The following is a 14,386-nucleotide window of genomic DNA, read 5'->3' as shown; positions in this document are numbered from 1 at the left end:
TAATGGAATACCATAAAGCCATTAAAAAGAATGAGGTAGAATTTATATGAGTTGAAATGGAACCATCTCTAAAATATAGTATTAATTTAAAAAAAGTCAGGATGACTAAGTGTGGGTATGGTGTGTCCCCATTTATGCTATTGTGAGTATAACATCTTTGTGCAAGGTGACATAAGTTTTTGGTTGGCACTTTCCCTCTCTCTGGCTGGGGGACCAGAGCCCAGGAAACCACAGATATTTGGGATTAAAGGAAAACATGCTTTTAGCCCATGCTCATTGGTAGTTAGAATTTTGTAAACCCTGGGTATGTGTTTTAGTTTTAAAAAAGTGTTCTATTGGAAGAAAATGGCTTTACGTTGGTAAACTTGAGTAACTGTCATTAATCATTCCTGTCCATTAGATAGAAGAAACCTTGCCTCCAAGTCAACTTCATCTCAGCTGAAAGCAGTTTTCCGCACAAGTCATACCACCAACAGAGAAATAAGGACGATGTTGCAAGGTGTTGTGTGCCTGTAACGTGCCTGTAACGTGGGGGCGACCTGCTGCTGCTTCCTTCCCCACCCCCAGCTGTATTCTGAAGTCTGTCGTTGAGATGGGACCACCTTCTCTTCCTTTTCTCCGCCCCCCACCACCCCGTTTCCCGTTTTCCATTTGTCCCTCCTTTCTTCTTCCCTCCTCTTGAAGAAGCTCCCCTTGAAACAACTGTTCAAGAAAGAAGTTGTTGCCTTAACTTCTGTTTTCCCTCATGGTTTCAATAACTTTCCAGAGCAACGCTGACATTGACAAGTGCAATTCCACAAGGTATAGGGAACTAAGTGTCACGGAAGATAGCAAAATGGTACATTTCATAATCAGAACGCGCCCTGGGACTTGCAACGGTATTCAGCTACTCACCTTTCATGGGTCATGCCTAATGTGCTGAGAGAGCTCGTTGGTGCTATTGTGGGGCTCGAGACAACTCTGCGTCAAGAATCTGCATTTTAGGGGCGCCTGGGTGGCTCAGTGGGTTAAGCCGCTGCCTTCGGCTCAGGTCATGATCTCAGGGTCCTGGGATCGAGTCCCGCATCGGGCTCTCTGCTCAGCAGGGAGCCTGCTTCCCTCTCTCCCTCTCTGCCTGCCTCTCTGACTACTGTGATCTCTCTGTCAAAATAAATAAATAAAATCTTTAAAAAAAAAAAAAAAAAAGAATCTGCATTTTAGGGGCGCCTGGGTTAAAGTTTCTCTGCCTTCGGCTCAGATCATGATCCCAGATCCTGGGATCGAGACCCGCATTGGGCTCTCTGTTCAGTGGGGAGCCTGCCCCCCCCCACCGCCTCTCTGCCTACTTGTGATCTCTCTCTGTCAAATAAATAAATAAAATATTTTTTTTAAAAAAGAATCTGCATTTTGGTGGGGGGTTAAGGGTAGGAGAAGAATAAATGAAGCAAGATGGGATCGGGAGGGAGACAAACCATAAAGACTCTTAATCTCACAAAACAAACTGAGGGTTGTGGGGGGGGTTTAGAGAGAGGATGGTTGGGGTTATGGACATTGGGGAAGGTATGTGCTATGCTGTGACGTGTGTAAACCTGGCGATTCACAGACCTGTACCCCTGGGGCCAATAATACATTATATGTTAATGGAAAATAAAAAAAAGAATCTGCATTTTAGTCTCAGAAATATTTGGGCTTTTTTTTTTTTTTTAATGAGGTGACAGCTAAGTAATTTCTTGCATCATTCTACGGCATAAAGAAGAGTTGTTTCTCTTGGAGCTGGTTTTAAAGGCGTAGCAAAAGGAGAGACACGGAAGGAAAGCTGCTGTTGCCTGTCAAGAGAGGCTGAGGCTGGCAAAATCAGCGAGTTTGGGCTCCAGCCGCTGCTCTGAAAAAGTGGACGCGTTCTCCAGTGACAGGCTCCAGAATGCGGACAAAGTGACCCAAAGTCACTTTCACTGAGACACCGAAATACCCTTTTCTCCCAATAACCTTTATGTTTAGAGTAACACTCAGGCTTAAAAAATAAAATAAAATAACTGAGTAGCATATAGTTTTTTAAACAAAATATAAATCCTCTCTTTTTGGTTCCAAAGCCAAAAATGGGCCATAGAGCAACTTTCAATTGCTTCAACTGGTGTGACAGCCCTTTGAGGACAATCATTACCGGCACTCTTAACTTAGGGGAAAAATTTGAAATAACAATAGACCCCTTCACATGGCTAATGTAGAGTCCCAGGCGGTTTGAATAGTGGCAAGAAACGGACGCCCGCCGAGAGAAACGCTGATACTCACATTCACCTTCACCTTGATCCTTTAAAGAAATTATTTTTCAGAGTGAGTATCCCACATCCTGAAAAACACCGGCAGAAACCTCTTGGGAGGGGAAGTCCTTCGGTGGCAGTTTAAGCCGGAATGCTGAGGGGTGTGGGTCTAAAACAGTTGTGCGTGAACCGTGTGCTCCTTCTGCAACTGTTCTCGCCAGCAGATCTGAGCGGACCGCAACAGGCCTGCCAAAGGATGGGGCCGGCCACAGCAGGCCTTCCCTCCGCCTGCGCCCTGCTCCCCGCCCCCATCCATCGGGGTGCCAATAGCCATTGTGGTGGGAACAATCCTGGCGAACATGGAAATGAGACGCTACATGAGAGAAAAAACACCTTAAGTCAAAGACTGATTCCTTGTTCTCCTAACACCTGTAAAAATGGCCCTGGTTGATGGCATCATCTATGAAAAAGCAGAAACGTGAAGTGATTTCTCCACCGTAACGTTGACCTCTGAACCCTCCAGCTTTGAAATCTTCTTGAAGGTTCAGATGAGAAAGCCCCTTATCCCAGGACTTCCATAGCTGTGGAAGGTCCTGCCCACGGATAAGACTTTGAGGAAGTGACTGACCAGAAAAAAATTCCGAAGCCGACCAATGGAAGTGAAGTATTTTCTTCCCTGAGGCCTGAATGCTGTGGTTTTCCAGTAGGTTTGGGTCTTGACCAGATCCACTCGTTTGAATCTACTTCCCCTATTGATGGGAACCTTGCTAGAATGCACTTGTCGTGCTTCATTGATTTGGCAATCATATATTAAATCCCTACTGTATGTTTGACACCGTATGCTGGGGGCAGTGAGCAAAGCAGTACAGGTCCCCTTGATGTAGCCTCAGGATAGAAATGATGCAATGAGAAACCAGGCCTTCCAGTAACTGATATTTAATTGGTTGTGGCCCAAGATGGGTGTCTGTTATACCAAACTGTGTCCTTCAGTCCACTGTTCCTCACCGCTCCCTTCTCCACCACGTTCACTCCTGGCCAGTCACATCCCTGGGTTATTGATTAAGATACCTTGTTTGGAAAAAAAAGAGAAGTTGGAAGCAACTTCTGGAAGTGGTTGAGGTTGAGCCCTTGCTCGTGAGAAGCGCAGGGAGGGAGGAGGGCGAGTGACTGGGAACTTCTTGGGGCCGCCACAGCTGGGTTCTTTCCCTTTTAAGCTTCCTTTCCTCTCTTCCTGTTTTCCTTCTTTCCTTCTTTCTTTCTTTCTTTTTTTTTTTTTTGAAGGAAAAAGAAGAGGAAAGACAGAGGCTACAAGAAGGTGTTTCTGTGCCATCGTGCCCTGTCCAATGAGGAGGACACTTTGTCTAGGATGGCACTTGTCAACTCCGTGTGTCTATTAACTGCTTCCCGTCATAGCCATGTGTCATTGTCCTTGGTACATTGTTTTACTTAGAGTAAAATGTTAAAAGAGACCAATTACAAACAACTCTCCCTAAGCAACCTTGCCTGTAAAATTGTTTGATGAGCTAGTATTCTTTTTTCTTTTTTTTTTTTTTAATGCATATGAGAATACATAACAGACGTTAGAAAAATGTTGTATCCGTGTCCCGCATCTGAGATCGTCTGGGAGGCTAGCAGTCAAGGGCCCTTCAGGGTGTGATTTTTTTCCATCTGATTGATCAGGAAGAATTCAAAGCTGGCCCAAGCCGTTTAACAGATCACAGAAAGATAAGGGAAGGTTCATGCCTATTCACTGAACTCTCTATGCCCCAGGGTCATTTTTAGGTGTGTTAGGAAAGCAAGGAGCCACCCTGTTACTTAAGCTCGTGGTCTCCCCTCTGTGGATGTGAATTTATCCCAGTGCCTGGACTTACCCACTTTGTTGTCAGTAATGAGTTATGGATAAACCCGTCGTAGGTCTTACTTGGGAGACCACACGGACAGTGAAAGACGGGTGTGTGTAACTGGCCGCGCTGACCTCACAATATTCATTAATCTCCTCACTTTGGGCAACATCCATGCAGGAAAGAACCAGCTGGAAGTACTCGCTGTCTATCATCAACTCTTATGCCCTTTCAACCTCGGGGCAAGTTTACATTCTGAACCTGAAGTGAACATCCCCCAAAGCCCTTTTTACTTTCTGTTAACTGGAGGGCAAAAATTGCCAAGGGAGAAAGACCCTACTGCTTTCTTGTCTCATTTCTTCTGTTTTCTTCTCCCTGGATGACAGATTGCCTGTAACAGATGCAGAGCAAAAGCTGCTTTTGGTTCTACGGAGAAACAAGACTTTCGGGAAAAAGAACAATACTGTCTATCCAGTAACTTCTAAGCTCACGGAGACATTCTCTCGGGAGTGCGTGGCCACATGGGTAGCCCAGACGTGCCCGTGGATAACTTTTCAGTGGTTTCCGTGTTTTTCCTAGAGGAGTCTGCAGAGACTGCAAGCCTTTGCCCAGAAGCCCGGATGCTGGCCCAGGTGCAGGACACACTGCCTTCTTGCCATTACTTCTGTTCCTATGGTGTGGACCCAAGTGTCCTCTTCCACTCCAGCCCACAAATGACTTATGAGCAATACAGATGGACACGGTTCCTAAAATATTTATTTCCCCTTTTTGCAACTCATGTTGGAGTATCCAAGTATCACTTCTCCCCGCCTCCCACCGCCGCCCTTTGAAGTTATTTCCCCTCAAGGCACTTGTCATTTCCTCCCTTAGTCACCCTAGTTCCAAAATGACCATGTTCTGTTTTTAGGGTTGCTTCCCCATTCGATGATCATGCAGACTACTTTTCTTTGAATAGTCTGGTAACTTTGGGGGTCGTGAGGGTGTTCTGTTGAGTTTTGTTTTTTTTTTTTTAATAGTGAGCTCTCTAGCAAATAAACTGTTACGAGAATAAAAGTTATTAAACAGGAGTGATCATACAATATGATGGGTATTTTATTCACTAAAATGACAGTTTATTATATTGGGAAACGGGTGGTGTTTAGAACAGTGCATGGCACAGGGCAGGCACCCATTAATTTGTTGAATGAATGAAAGGTATATTGCCTGGATAAATAAGGTTGGTAGAAAACAAACATCAGTTTAAAAGGATGCGTAGCATGTGTCGTTCAATAAAAACTGTTTACATCTTTCTTTGGTCTTCTTTCTGTTCATTTCCCCTGACAGTTTCAAAATGTCAAAAGTTTTTTCAAAGGACAGGGAAGGGATTTTTGTTCGTGTGCACTGGGAACAGCACGGCGGCCTGCAAAATGGAAGGAGAGACCACCGCCCTTGTCTCCTGACTCATCCTCCGCTTCTGCTCTTCTTGGCCAACATCCATTTGTTGCATCGCAGCCCGAGTGATGTCTTAGAAACATAAGACCATAAGACATCAGATCATGTCATCTCCTTCTTTAAATAGGCCAGTGGCTTCCTTAGCACTTAGAATGCACCTTAAAGATCTTACAGGACCAACAAGGTCCCACGTGAACAGGACCCTGCTTCTCCCTGCAGTCTCGTTTCTGCCCACTCTCTCTCCTTGTCCCTCTGCCCCAACAACGTCGGCCTTTTTGGGGATCCTCCAACAGGCTGAATCTCTTCCTGCTGTAGAGCCTTTGCCTTTGCCGTCTCCTCTGCCTGGAACGCTTCTGCCATCGGGCAGGTCTCCGGGGAGGCCCTCTCTATCCATCACCTCGATCAGATCACCTTGGTTTATTTTCTTCAGGGCAGTTCTCAACGCTGAAATCATTGTGTCCAGTTACTCATCTACTGACTTTCTGGCCCTACTAGGACATCAGCTCTGTGTTGATCATCCAAACCCCAGGATCCAGTAACTACATTGGATCCCGTTGCTGGGTAGATGGCTAAACAGTGGACAGTGAACTGTGTTCTCTGGCTGGCTGTCATATCTGGGATGTTTTGCCTTGTGAGGCAGGTAAAGGGATGGAACTGCTGGACAAGGTCACGGGGAGGCCGCAGGTCCTTGTGACCTTGACTTCAGCTGCAAAGGCTCAGATCTAAGGCAACATCCGACCATGGGAGTGAGAAGGGGGCCAGTTCTCGAAAGTCTAGGCTGAGTGGATCAGGCTGGGGCCAGGTAGCGGTTAGGGAGCTTAGAGTTGTGGTGGCCTCAGTTCCCAGGTGTCTGACAACTAGGAAGTACTGTCTCTGACCTTGTGGCAGGGCAGGGCTATGTCGCAAGTGTTCCATCTGCACTCTCTGTGACCTCCCACTTATTCCCACACAACTCAAAGTGTTTATTGGGCACCTATGGACAGGTACTGCTGTAGGCACTGGAGACCCAGCCCTGAGTAAGAAAGCCCAGAAGACATACAAATGGCTATCAGACACATGAAAATGTGTTCATCATCATTAGCCATCAGGGAGATTCAAATCAAAACCACATTGAGATACCACCTTACACCAGTTAGAATGGCCCGAATCAACAAGACAGTAAACAACATGTGTTGGAGAGGATGTGGAGAAAGAGGAACCCTCTTACACTGTTGGTGGGAATGCAAGTTGGTGCAGCCACTTTGGAAAACAGTGTGGAGATTCCTTAAGAAATTAAAAACAGAGCTTCCCTATGACCCTGTAATTGCACTACTGGATATTTATCCCAAAGATCCAGATGTAGTGAAAAGAAGGGCCATCCGTACCCCAATGTTCATAGCAGTAATGGCCACAGTCACCAAACTGTGGAAAGAACCAAGATGCCCTTCAACGGATGGAATGGATAAGGAAGATGTGGTCCATATACACTATGGAGTATTATGCCTCCATCAGAAAGGATGAATACCCAACTTTGGTATCAACATGGACGGGACTGGAGGAGATTATGTTGAGTGAAATAAGTCACGCAGAGAGAGTCAATTATCATATGATTTCACTTATTTGTGGAGCATAAAAAGTAACACTGAAGACACAGGGAGATGGAGAGGAGAATTGAATTGGGGGAAATCGGAGGGGGAGATGAACCATGAGAGACTATGGACTCTGAGAAACAAACTGAGGGTTTTGGAGGAGAGCAGGAAGGGGGTTTAGGTGAGCCTGGTGGTGGGTATTAAGGAGGGCACATATTGCCTGGAGCACTGGGCGTGGTGCATAAACAATGAATCTTGGAACACTGAAAAAATAAAATAAAATAAAATAAAAAAGAATAAAGAAAGCCCAGGTCTGTCCCTTGTGGAGCTGACACTCCAGAGGGGACGACAGATGATGAATAAAGGGAGAAACAATTGGGAAAGATGATTTCAGACGTCGATAAATGAAGAGGAGGAGGAAGCTGAGAATGACCAGGGAGGGTGTGGCTGGGGACGTGCCTTGGGTGGGGAGGTCCAGAGAGGGGTCAAGCTAGTGAGTGAGCGAGTGTGGAAGATGCTTTCGGGGAAGCCCCATGGCATCCAGCCCCCAGATGGAGCGTCTCAAGGTGGGGAAGGGGAGGCAGTGAGGTGGGGGATTTGGCAAGAGGAGGTCAGGTTGGCCTTGTGGCCGTAGTAAGTTCTCTGCACATATTCCCGCTGCCATTCCTCAACAAAGACTGAGTTAAAACGTCTTGCTTCCCACCTCAGAGGTCCTAAAGGCACAAGGAGAGCCTGCCATTCTCCCCGCCCGCAAGTGACATCCCCAGTGCGCTTGCCTGGATGCACCAAGGCAGGCACCGCCTAGCTGTTGGGCCTGCCTGTGTCTAGACAAGCCCTGGGAACGTTGGCAATCTTTACCGAGCCCCTCCTGAGGGGCTGGAGGACCGCTCCACCCAGAATTGGGATGGAAGAGGGCTAAAGGATATTTGCTCTTCACTTGAGGTGGAACCTGAAATGTTAAGGACATCTAAGAACACTGAAAGGTGCGTGAAATATAAGTATTATTTTGATCAGTTCTCTGGACAACCACCCTTCAGAAACAGGGGAAAGACACTTGTCTGAAAATTCCTTTCAGAAAACCAAGTGAGCCTACAGCCATATTGACAGAAGAGAGAAAGTGCAGGTCTGGGTAGAGAAAAGTGCAGGTCTGGGGCAGGTAGAGAAAATACTGTGAGAAAGTAGGTATAAAATAGAATCAAATTTCAGAAATTCTCAGAAAGCGAAGGAAAACTAATACCATGCTTATCTGACTCTCCTTCAATTCCAACCAGACAAAGATGTCTGTGCCCAAAGTTGCCAGTTTCAACATGAGCTCTAATGGTGTGCACGGGTACACACACACTCAGAAGTGAATACAATTTGTAACACACGGGACCCTGTCACTTAAGTACACGCAAACTCTGTTTTCATAAATAAGGCACTTGTAAAACTACCCAAAATCCCAAACAAGGCTTTACTTATAATAAAATCACTTATTCACCCTTTTAGACCTAAATTTCCAGCATTTCTTGAATGGAGTTGAACATGGAGGCAACATGTCCAGCTACTGTCCAGTAAGCCAACGAATGACGTGTTAGATGCAGCACTTTGCCACCCGTGACGAGCTACTACCTCTGTTGCGAATGTACCACTCCCCAAGTTTCCCGACACTAATACCATCTTATTTACTTTCCATTTTTCTTTTGGTTTTATGTGAGAATTAGGGAAAACCTAATCAAAGTCAGACAACTACACGAAGGCTGCTGGTCACAAAGGCGGAGACTCTACTGACACAGAACAGTTGGGTGTCAAGCAGCAGAACCAGGGGACAGCATGATAGGCAGTCACGGTCACCCCCCACTGTCCGCAGGCCACCTTCAGGGTATGAGAGGCATTCCGGGATGCCCCCGAAGAACCTGACGGTGCTTCAAAGCCAAATGCGCTGAAAGCTGAGAACCACTTACATGGTATGAACCCTGACTGCATGGTGTCCCTCTAATAAAAAGCAATTAATTAACAAAGGAGATCAACTGTGCTAAAATAAATGGAACTCTAATAGGTATTGCTCATTGTAAAAGGTGAGAAGCTCAACAGTTGTTCCATTAGTGCTCTTACTTGTAGAAAGCCTTTAAATAAGTCTATTATGTCATACGTGCATTGATATGTTTTGTAGGCATCCCAGAGCCGAGGTTGCCTCTGGACTAGGAGTTGAAGATGTGGGTTCTTGCCCTACTGCTGCTGGTATGGACTTAGTGTTAGAAGGACCTTATTAATTCAACGTTAAATATTCTTGCCTGTGACCAGATTGGAGTTTTACAGAAGAATGTCCTTGTTTTTAAGAGATACATATTGATGTGAAGTGTCCTTTAGGGGTGAAATGTCATTATGCCCACAATCGATTTTCAAATGGTGTAACAGTAACAACAAAGTGTGCACACACCTCTGTAAATACACACAAGGAGAGGCAGACAAATGTAGCAAAGTGCCAGGAATCAGTGAATCTAGGTAAAGGCTACACAGGGATTTACTGAATTACTGCCCCCCCACCCCCAGGTTTCTAATGGTTTAAAATTTTTTCAAAGAAAATAGTTGGGTATCAAATTCCAAGGTTCCTTAAATATTTACACACAATCCATATGAGTGAGGCCGGCATAGGTTACTCAGCAGTAAATTTCACTGGTGACATCCATTGTTATTATTTTAATACTAAGTAACATATTCATAATTCATATAAACAAGCTTCCCCTTTAGTATCTGTTTCACTTTTTCCTGTTCTACTTCACATTTTAAAAAGGTGCAGCAAGATCATCCTTGAGTTTCATTTTCCTTGTGTCCCAGCTGTTTTTCCTTTAAAGCAGCCAACACAACTTTCTAAATAGTGAATCTTTTTTGATTCATGACACAGACTTGAGCCCCACTCATACGTATCAGTACAAAAGTTCTCGGGAATTAGTGCGCAGAATGTTCCCTGTGGACCCAGCCCCCTGGGGGCTGAAGCCAGATGTAGACTCCGCTCTGGGGAAGGAGCACGGGATCAACCAGGACACCTGGGAGAGACACTAACTGTCTGCAGGGCCCAGAGAGAGGGGAGGCCAGCGTAGGCGGAGGCCGAGACTCACGTCTTGCTCAAGAAGTTTGTTAGAAGGTGAATGGTCGCCAAGGGATGGGTGAGTTGTATCATCAACCCCATAACCTGGCTTCTGCTAGGAAGTCATTTCATCCGTCTCTCAATCAAACTGGCAGAGGCTTTAGAACACATATCTTTTCCACACTTAGACTTAGTTAAACTTAGTTAAACTTCTCCATCTCAAACTCACATGTACTACTATTAGTACTATCTCAAACTCACACTCACTACTATTCACCTTTCAACTTCATTAGAAACTTGGAGTGCAAATCGGTCCCTGTCCTTAGCCATACCAGGGTGTCCCACCGCCCGCCCCTCCAAGCAGTCCCCGTCACTCACCTTGGGCATACCATCCATGACGCCTGCTCCCTTCATCTTGGTGTGAAACAGCTCCCGTGAGCTCTCCGGCTGATATCTCCGGCTTCAGAAGAGGATTATGCAATGTCACTGCATGCCTCTGGCCTGTTCTCAGAAACTGAATTCTGTGGAGCTATCTGACAACACGGGAAACTGTCAAAACGATTCTCCCAGCAGGCAGACTTTCTGGAAAGCACGATAAGAGTAAAATAAAAGGGATGATGGAGAGGGGACAGAAATCCAGGCCACACTCACTCCTCAATGCCTGGCCTCTCACTTGGTCTAGAAGTAGGGATTGTCACACTTAAGCTATGTGAAACCACAAAAGATGAAAAAAAAAAAAAAAACAACGCTCTTCTGCTTTATAGGGTGAAGTTCCTACTTTGAAAGCTCAGCGTATGAGCGTGTTGCATTCTCGTCCCCACAAACACTATGAACAACTTCCACCAGACAGAGCAAGTTCATTTTTTTGATTAGAAGCCGCTAGGCCAAATTTGCAATCGTGGTCAGCCTCTCTTCCTTCCTGCTTCCTAAACTTGCCCCACAAACAGCTGGGAGAAAACAAGTCAAGGGGGGTGCCCTCAAGGACCCCGTCCCGACTCATCTCTCCTCTGGTACATACCGCTCCTTGCTCACCGGCCCACCCAGGCCCACCTCCTGGTCTCGGCTCACAAAACTTCATGACGAACATTTTCCGAGTGCTGACTCTTTAGCAGGGCTCTCTGCTGAGCACTTTTCTCTTATCTCTTAAATTGTCTCTTAAATCTCACCCATCCATCATCTGAACTTGAAACCACAGCACGGGCTCAGTGCAGTTCAGCATTACCTGCTAAGTATTTTTACTTTCCCTGAATTCAGAGTAAACGTTCAGAGAGGACATACAGGGAAGAAGACTTGCTAGCCACAGTCACAGCACCATGAACTGGTACCCATTCTCCTGAGCGTGGTTCAGGTTACACCTCCAACAGTTTGTCTCTCCCCATTGCTACCCCTTCCTGCCGTTAGGGCCCTCCCTGTCTGGTCTGCTGAGTACCCACCCCCGTGTCGTCAGCGCTCCCACGTCTGAGCACCAGGAAGGATTTACTGGAAATAGCCGGCTGATTTCTGGCTGAGACAATTCATATTTTAAATTGTTATCATTGTTGGAAGTTAACTCCTGGGGCCGAGTGACGGACGTGTCACAGATGGGAGCCGATCAACAGGGAGGGAACGACGAGCCCACAGGGTGAGGACACCAGCTGGCTTAGCAGCAAGTTCAAAGCGGAGATTCACAGGGAGGACGACAGAGATGGGAGAATGGGGAGTCACGGAGGGCAGGTTTCTCGAGGAAGGTATGACAGGAGAGGCGGGGCAGATCGGTGGAGAGGCCGAAATCGCTCCCAGCTGCAACGCCATGAATATGCAAAAAAAGAGATGAGGTTAGCAAGTTCCATTGAAGACATCGAAGCAGGGTCGGATGGAAGAGCAATGAGTCAGAAGGGCTGAGGTTTTGAGTGACAGCCTGGACTAGCCGACGGATTTTATCCCGTTGGTCTTTTGCAGATAGGACGACTCATGCGAGCGGTCCCCCTGCCAGGCGTACAGCGGGCAATGCTTGGCAGGCAAAGGCCTGGACAAAATGGCAGGTGATGTCCATGTTGTTGAATGTGAATCTGGACATTTTGCCGGGGTGTGCCTCTTTGCTCCTTTCTTCTGGCCCTAAACTGCATGTCTGTGTTGGTGGGCGTGGATGCTTCCTCTCAGATGAGGAAGATGCGGGCACTGCTGGGCTCAGGTTGAGGTTCAGGCTTCCAGGGTGGGAATCCATTAACCTTAATTTGAGGCTTCTGTGTCCGTTTAGTGGACACACTAAACGGACACAGAATGTGTCCATTATGTCCTGATTTTCTTTTGAAAAGTCCTTATCTCTCAGGCACACATACTGGAATATTGACAGATAAAGATCCGAGATTTGCTTCAGAATAATTCAGCAGAGGGGAAAGTGGCTAGAGGTATAGGTAGAAGAAGATGAGCTATGAGTAGCTGGCTGGGGGGGTCGAGTGATGGCTACATGGAAATTCATTATATTGTACTCTTGACATCGAATTACAAAAACAACAGCTTTATTAAGACAGAATTCACATACCGCAAAATTCATCCTTTTAAAGAGCACAATTCAGTGGTTTTTTCTTTGTTTTTTGGTATATGCAGGGTTGTGCAACCGTCAGCACTATCTAATTTGAGAAAATATGATCACCTTGGAAAGAAACCCATAGCAGTCACTCCTCATCCCTCTGATGGACTCCAGCTCCCGGCAACCATTGTTTTTTTTTTTGTTTTTGTTTTTGTTTTAATTGTATCATGCCCTTCACATATATTTGAAAAAAAGTAAAAAGGATGGACAAACTTGCTCAAGGTCACACGGTGATGGGACTGAGGCAGAATCCAGACCCAAGCCTCTCAGAAGAAAGCTAGACTCCAGTCTGGACGGTTCCCGCCATCTCCTCAAACTCCCAACGGTGATCTTTCCCACAACTGAAGAACTGACCCTTGAGTTCCTAATACAGGTTAGAATGCTGTAATTTGCATGTCTTATTTGCTTATTTAGGAGAAACAACCTAAATTAAGAAACAGAATGAAGTCACAAAAGCCACAGATTTGGTCCCAAAAGGAAACAGACTCACGCTTACACAGACTCCTAGTTTTGAATTTTGTGAATGAGGGGCTTGGCTTCTCAGTCTATCTGGCCCTGTCATTTTACTGAATGAAAGCCCTTAGACATTTTGCTGCAATCCATTCGTATTTACTTCTTTAGGCGAAAGTGTCCTCCTGTGCACAAATATTCCAAGAGTTTGCTATTCCAGGAAGGTAGGTGGCTTTCGTATCATTCCGCTGACTGAAGGTTGAAACAGCTGCAGTTCAAGGGAACCGAGTCCGAGACTCTAATGAGATAATTTTCCCCCTTCTCTTGACAAATGTTACTGAGAATGGTATTTTGGATGAATTTTGTCTTCAAAGCCTGGGGCATCTGACCACTTCACTTCTAGAGCTCCTAATAAATGCGCAGGAAGGTTGACTGCTTTTGTAGATGGGACTGTGTTTTGGGTATGCTTTATACTGTTTTCACGTGCACTTCTGGCTAGCATGCTCCTTGAGGGGTAGTTTTCGGACGCTGGGCACTCAGTGCCCGAGTTTTTCAAGTGCAGCTGGACACCAGGTGAAGAATGTCCAAAGCATTAAAGGCTTAGCAGGAAACTTCAGACTGCATGGTTTAAAAAAAAAAAAATTATTTATTTATTTGACAGAGAGAGAGAAAGAGAGAGAGAGGTCACAAGCAGGCAGAGAGGCTGGCAGAGAGAGAGGGGGAAGCAGGCTCCTCGCTGAATGGAGAGCCCGATGCAGGGCTCGATCCAGGACCCTGAGATCATGACCTGAGCTGAAGGCAGAGGCTTAAACCACTGAACCACCCAGGTGTCCCTAGACTGCACGGCTTTCAAAGCATCTAGTAATCTGGCGGCTTTTAACCTCAAGAAGGTAACTCAAATTCAGCTCTTTTGGGGAAAGCAGAATTTCATAAATTGTCAACAAATTCACCTAAATTCTCCAATGCACAGATAAAACAGGGAGGACTGGGATTTTAAAGGTCAGTGATGACTCTGTTTAATAGTTTGAATTTTGATGTCATGGTGGAGGGGGTTATAACCAGCACGACTTGAGAAACAGGATGCAAAAGAAACGCTGAAGGCATCAAGGGGGCCAAAAGCTGGAGGAGAGGGGCGGAGTGTTAGCAGGAACACAAGAAAATCCCAGGGCACCACACGGGGCCGCAGGCAAGGGGTTACTGTCAGGTGAGTGGCCAGCTGAACA

General features: G+C 46.0%; 1 protein-coding gene and 1 long non-coding RNA gene across 4 annotated transcripts in view; one reads left to right on the top strand and one right to left on the bottom strand.

The window, feature by feature from the left end:
* Positions 1 to 10,978, bottom strand: part of CASS4 (Cas scaffold protein family member 4) — a 35,904-nt gene extending 24,926 nt beyond the window's left edge. The window contains exon 1 of one of the 3 annotated variants that reach the window (XM_082742930.1): positions 10,523 to 10,978. In XM_082742930.1, coding sequence (XP_082599056.1) covers positions 10,523 to 10,558 — 36 coding nt within the window. In that variant the 5' untranslated portion in view covers positions 10,559 to 10,978. The remainder of the gene's footprint in view (positions 1 to 10,522) is intronic. The other 2 variants (XM_082742932.1, XM_082742931.1) reach the window with 2 other exon arrangements.
* Positions 10,979 to 11,601: 623 nt separating this feature from the next.
* LOC309870580 lies at positions 11,602 to 13,097 on the top strand. Its single transcript, XR_014314713.1, has 2 exons — positions 11,602 to 11,765; positions 12,731 to 13,097. It is a non-coding gene; the product is annotated as an uncharacterized lncRNA (long non-coding RNA).
* Positions 13,098 to 14,386: the final 1,289 nt, after the last annotated feature.

The sequence above is a fragment of the Mustela nivalis genome (assembly GCF_964662115.1).
Source record: "Mustela nivalis genome assembly, chromosome: 8".
Lineage (NCBI taxonomy): Eukaryota > Metazoa > Chordata > Mammalia > Carnivora > Mustelidae > Mustela > Mustela nivalis.
This window is presented reverse-complemented; position numbering and strand designations above follow the sequence as displayed.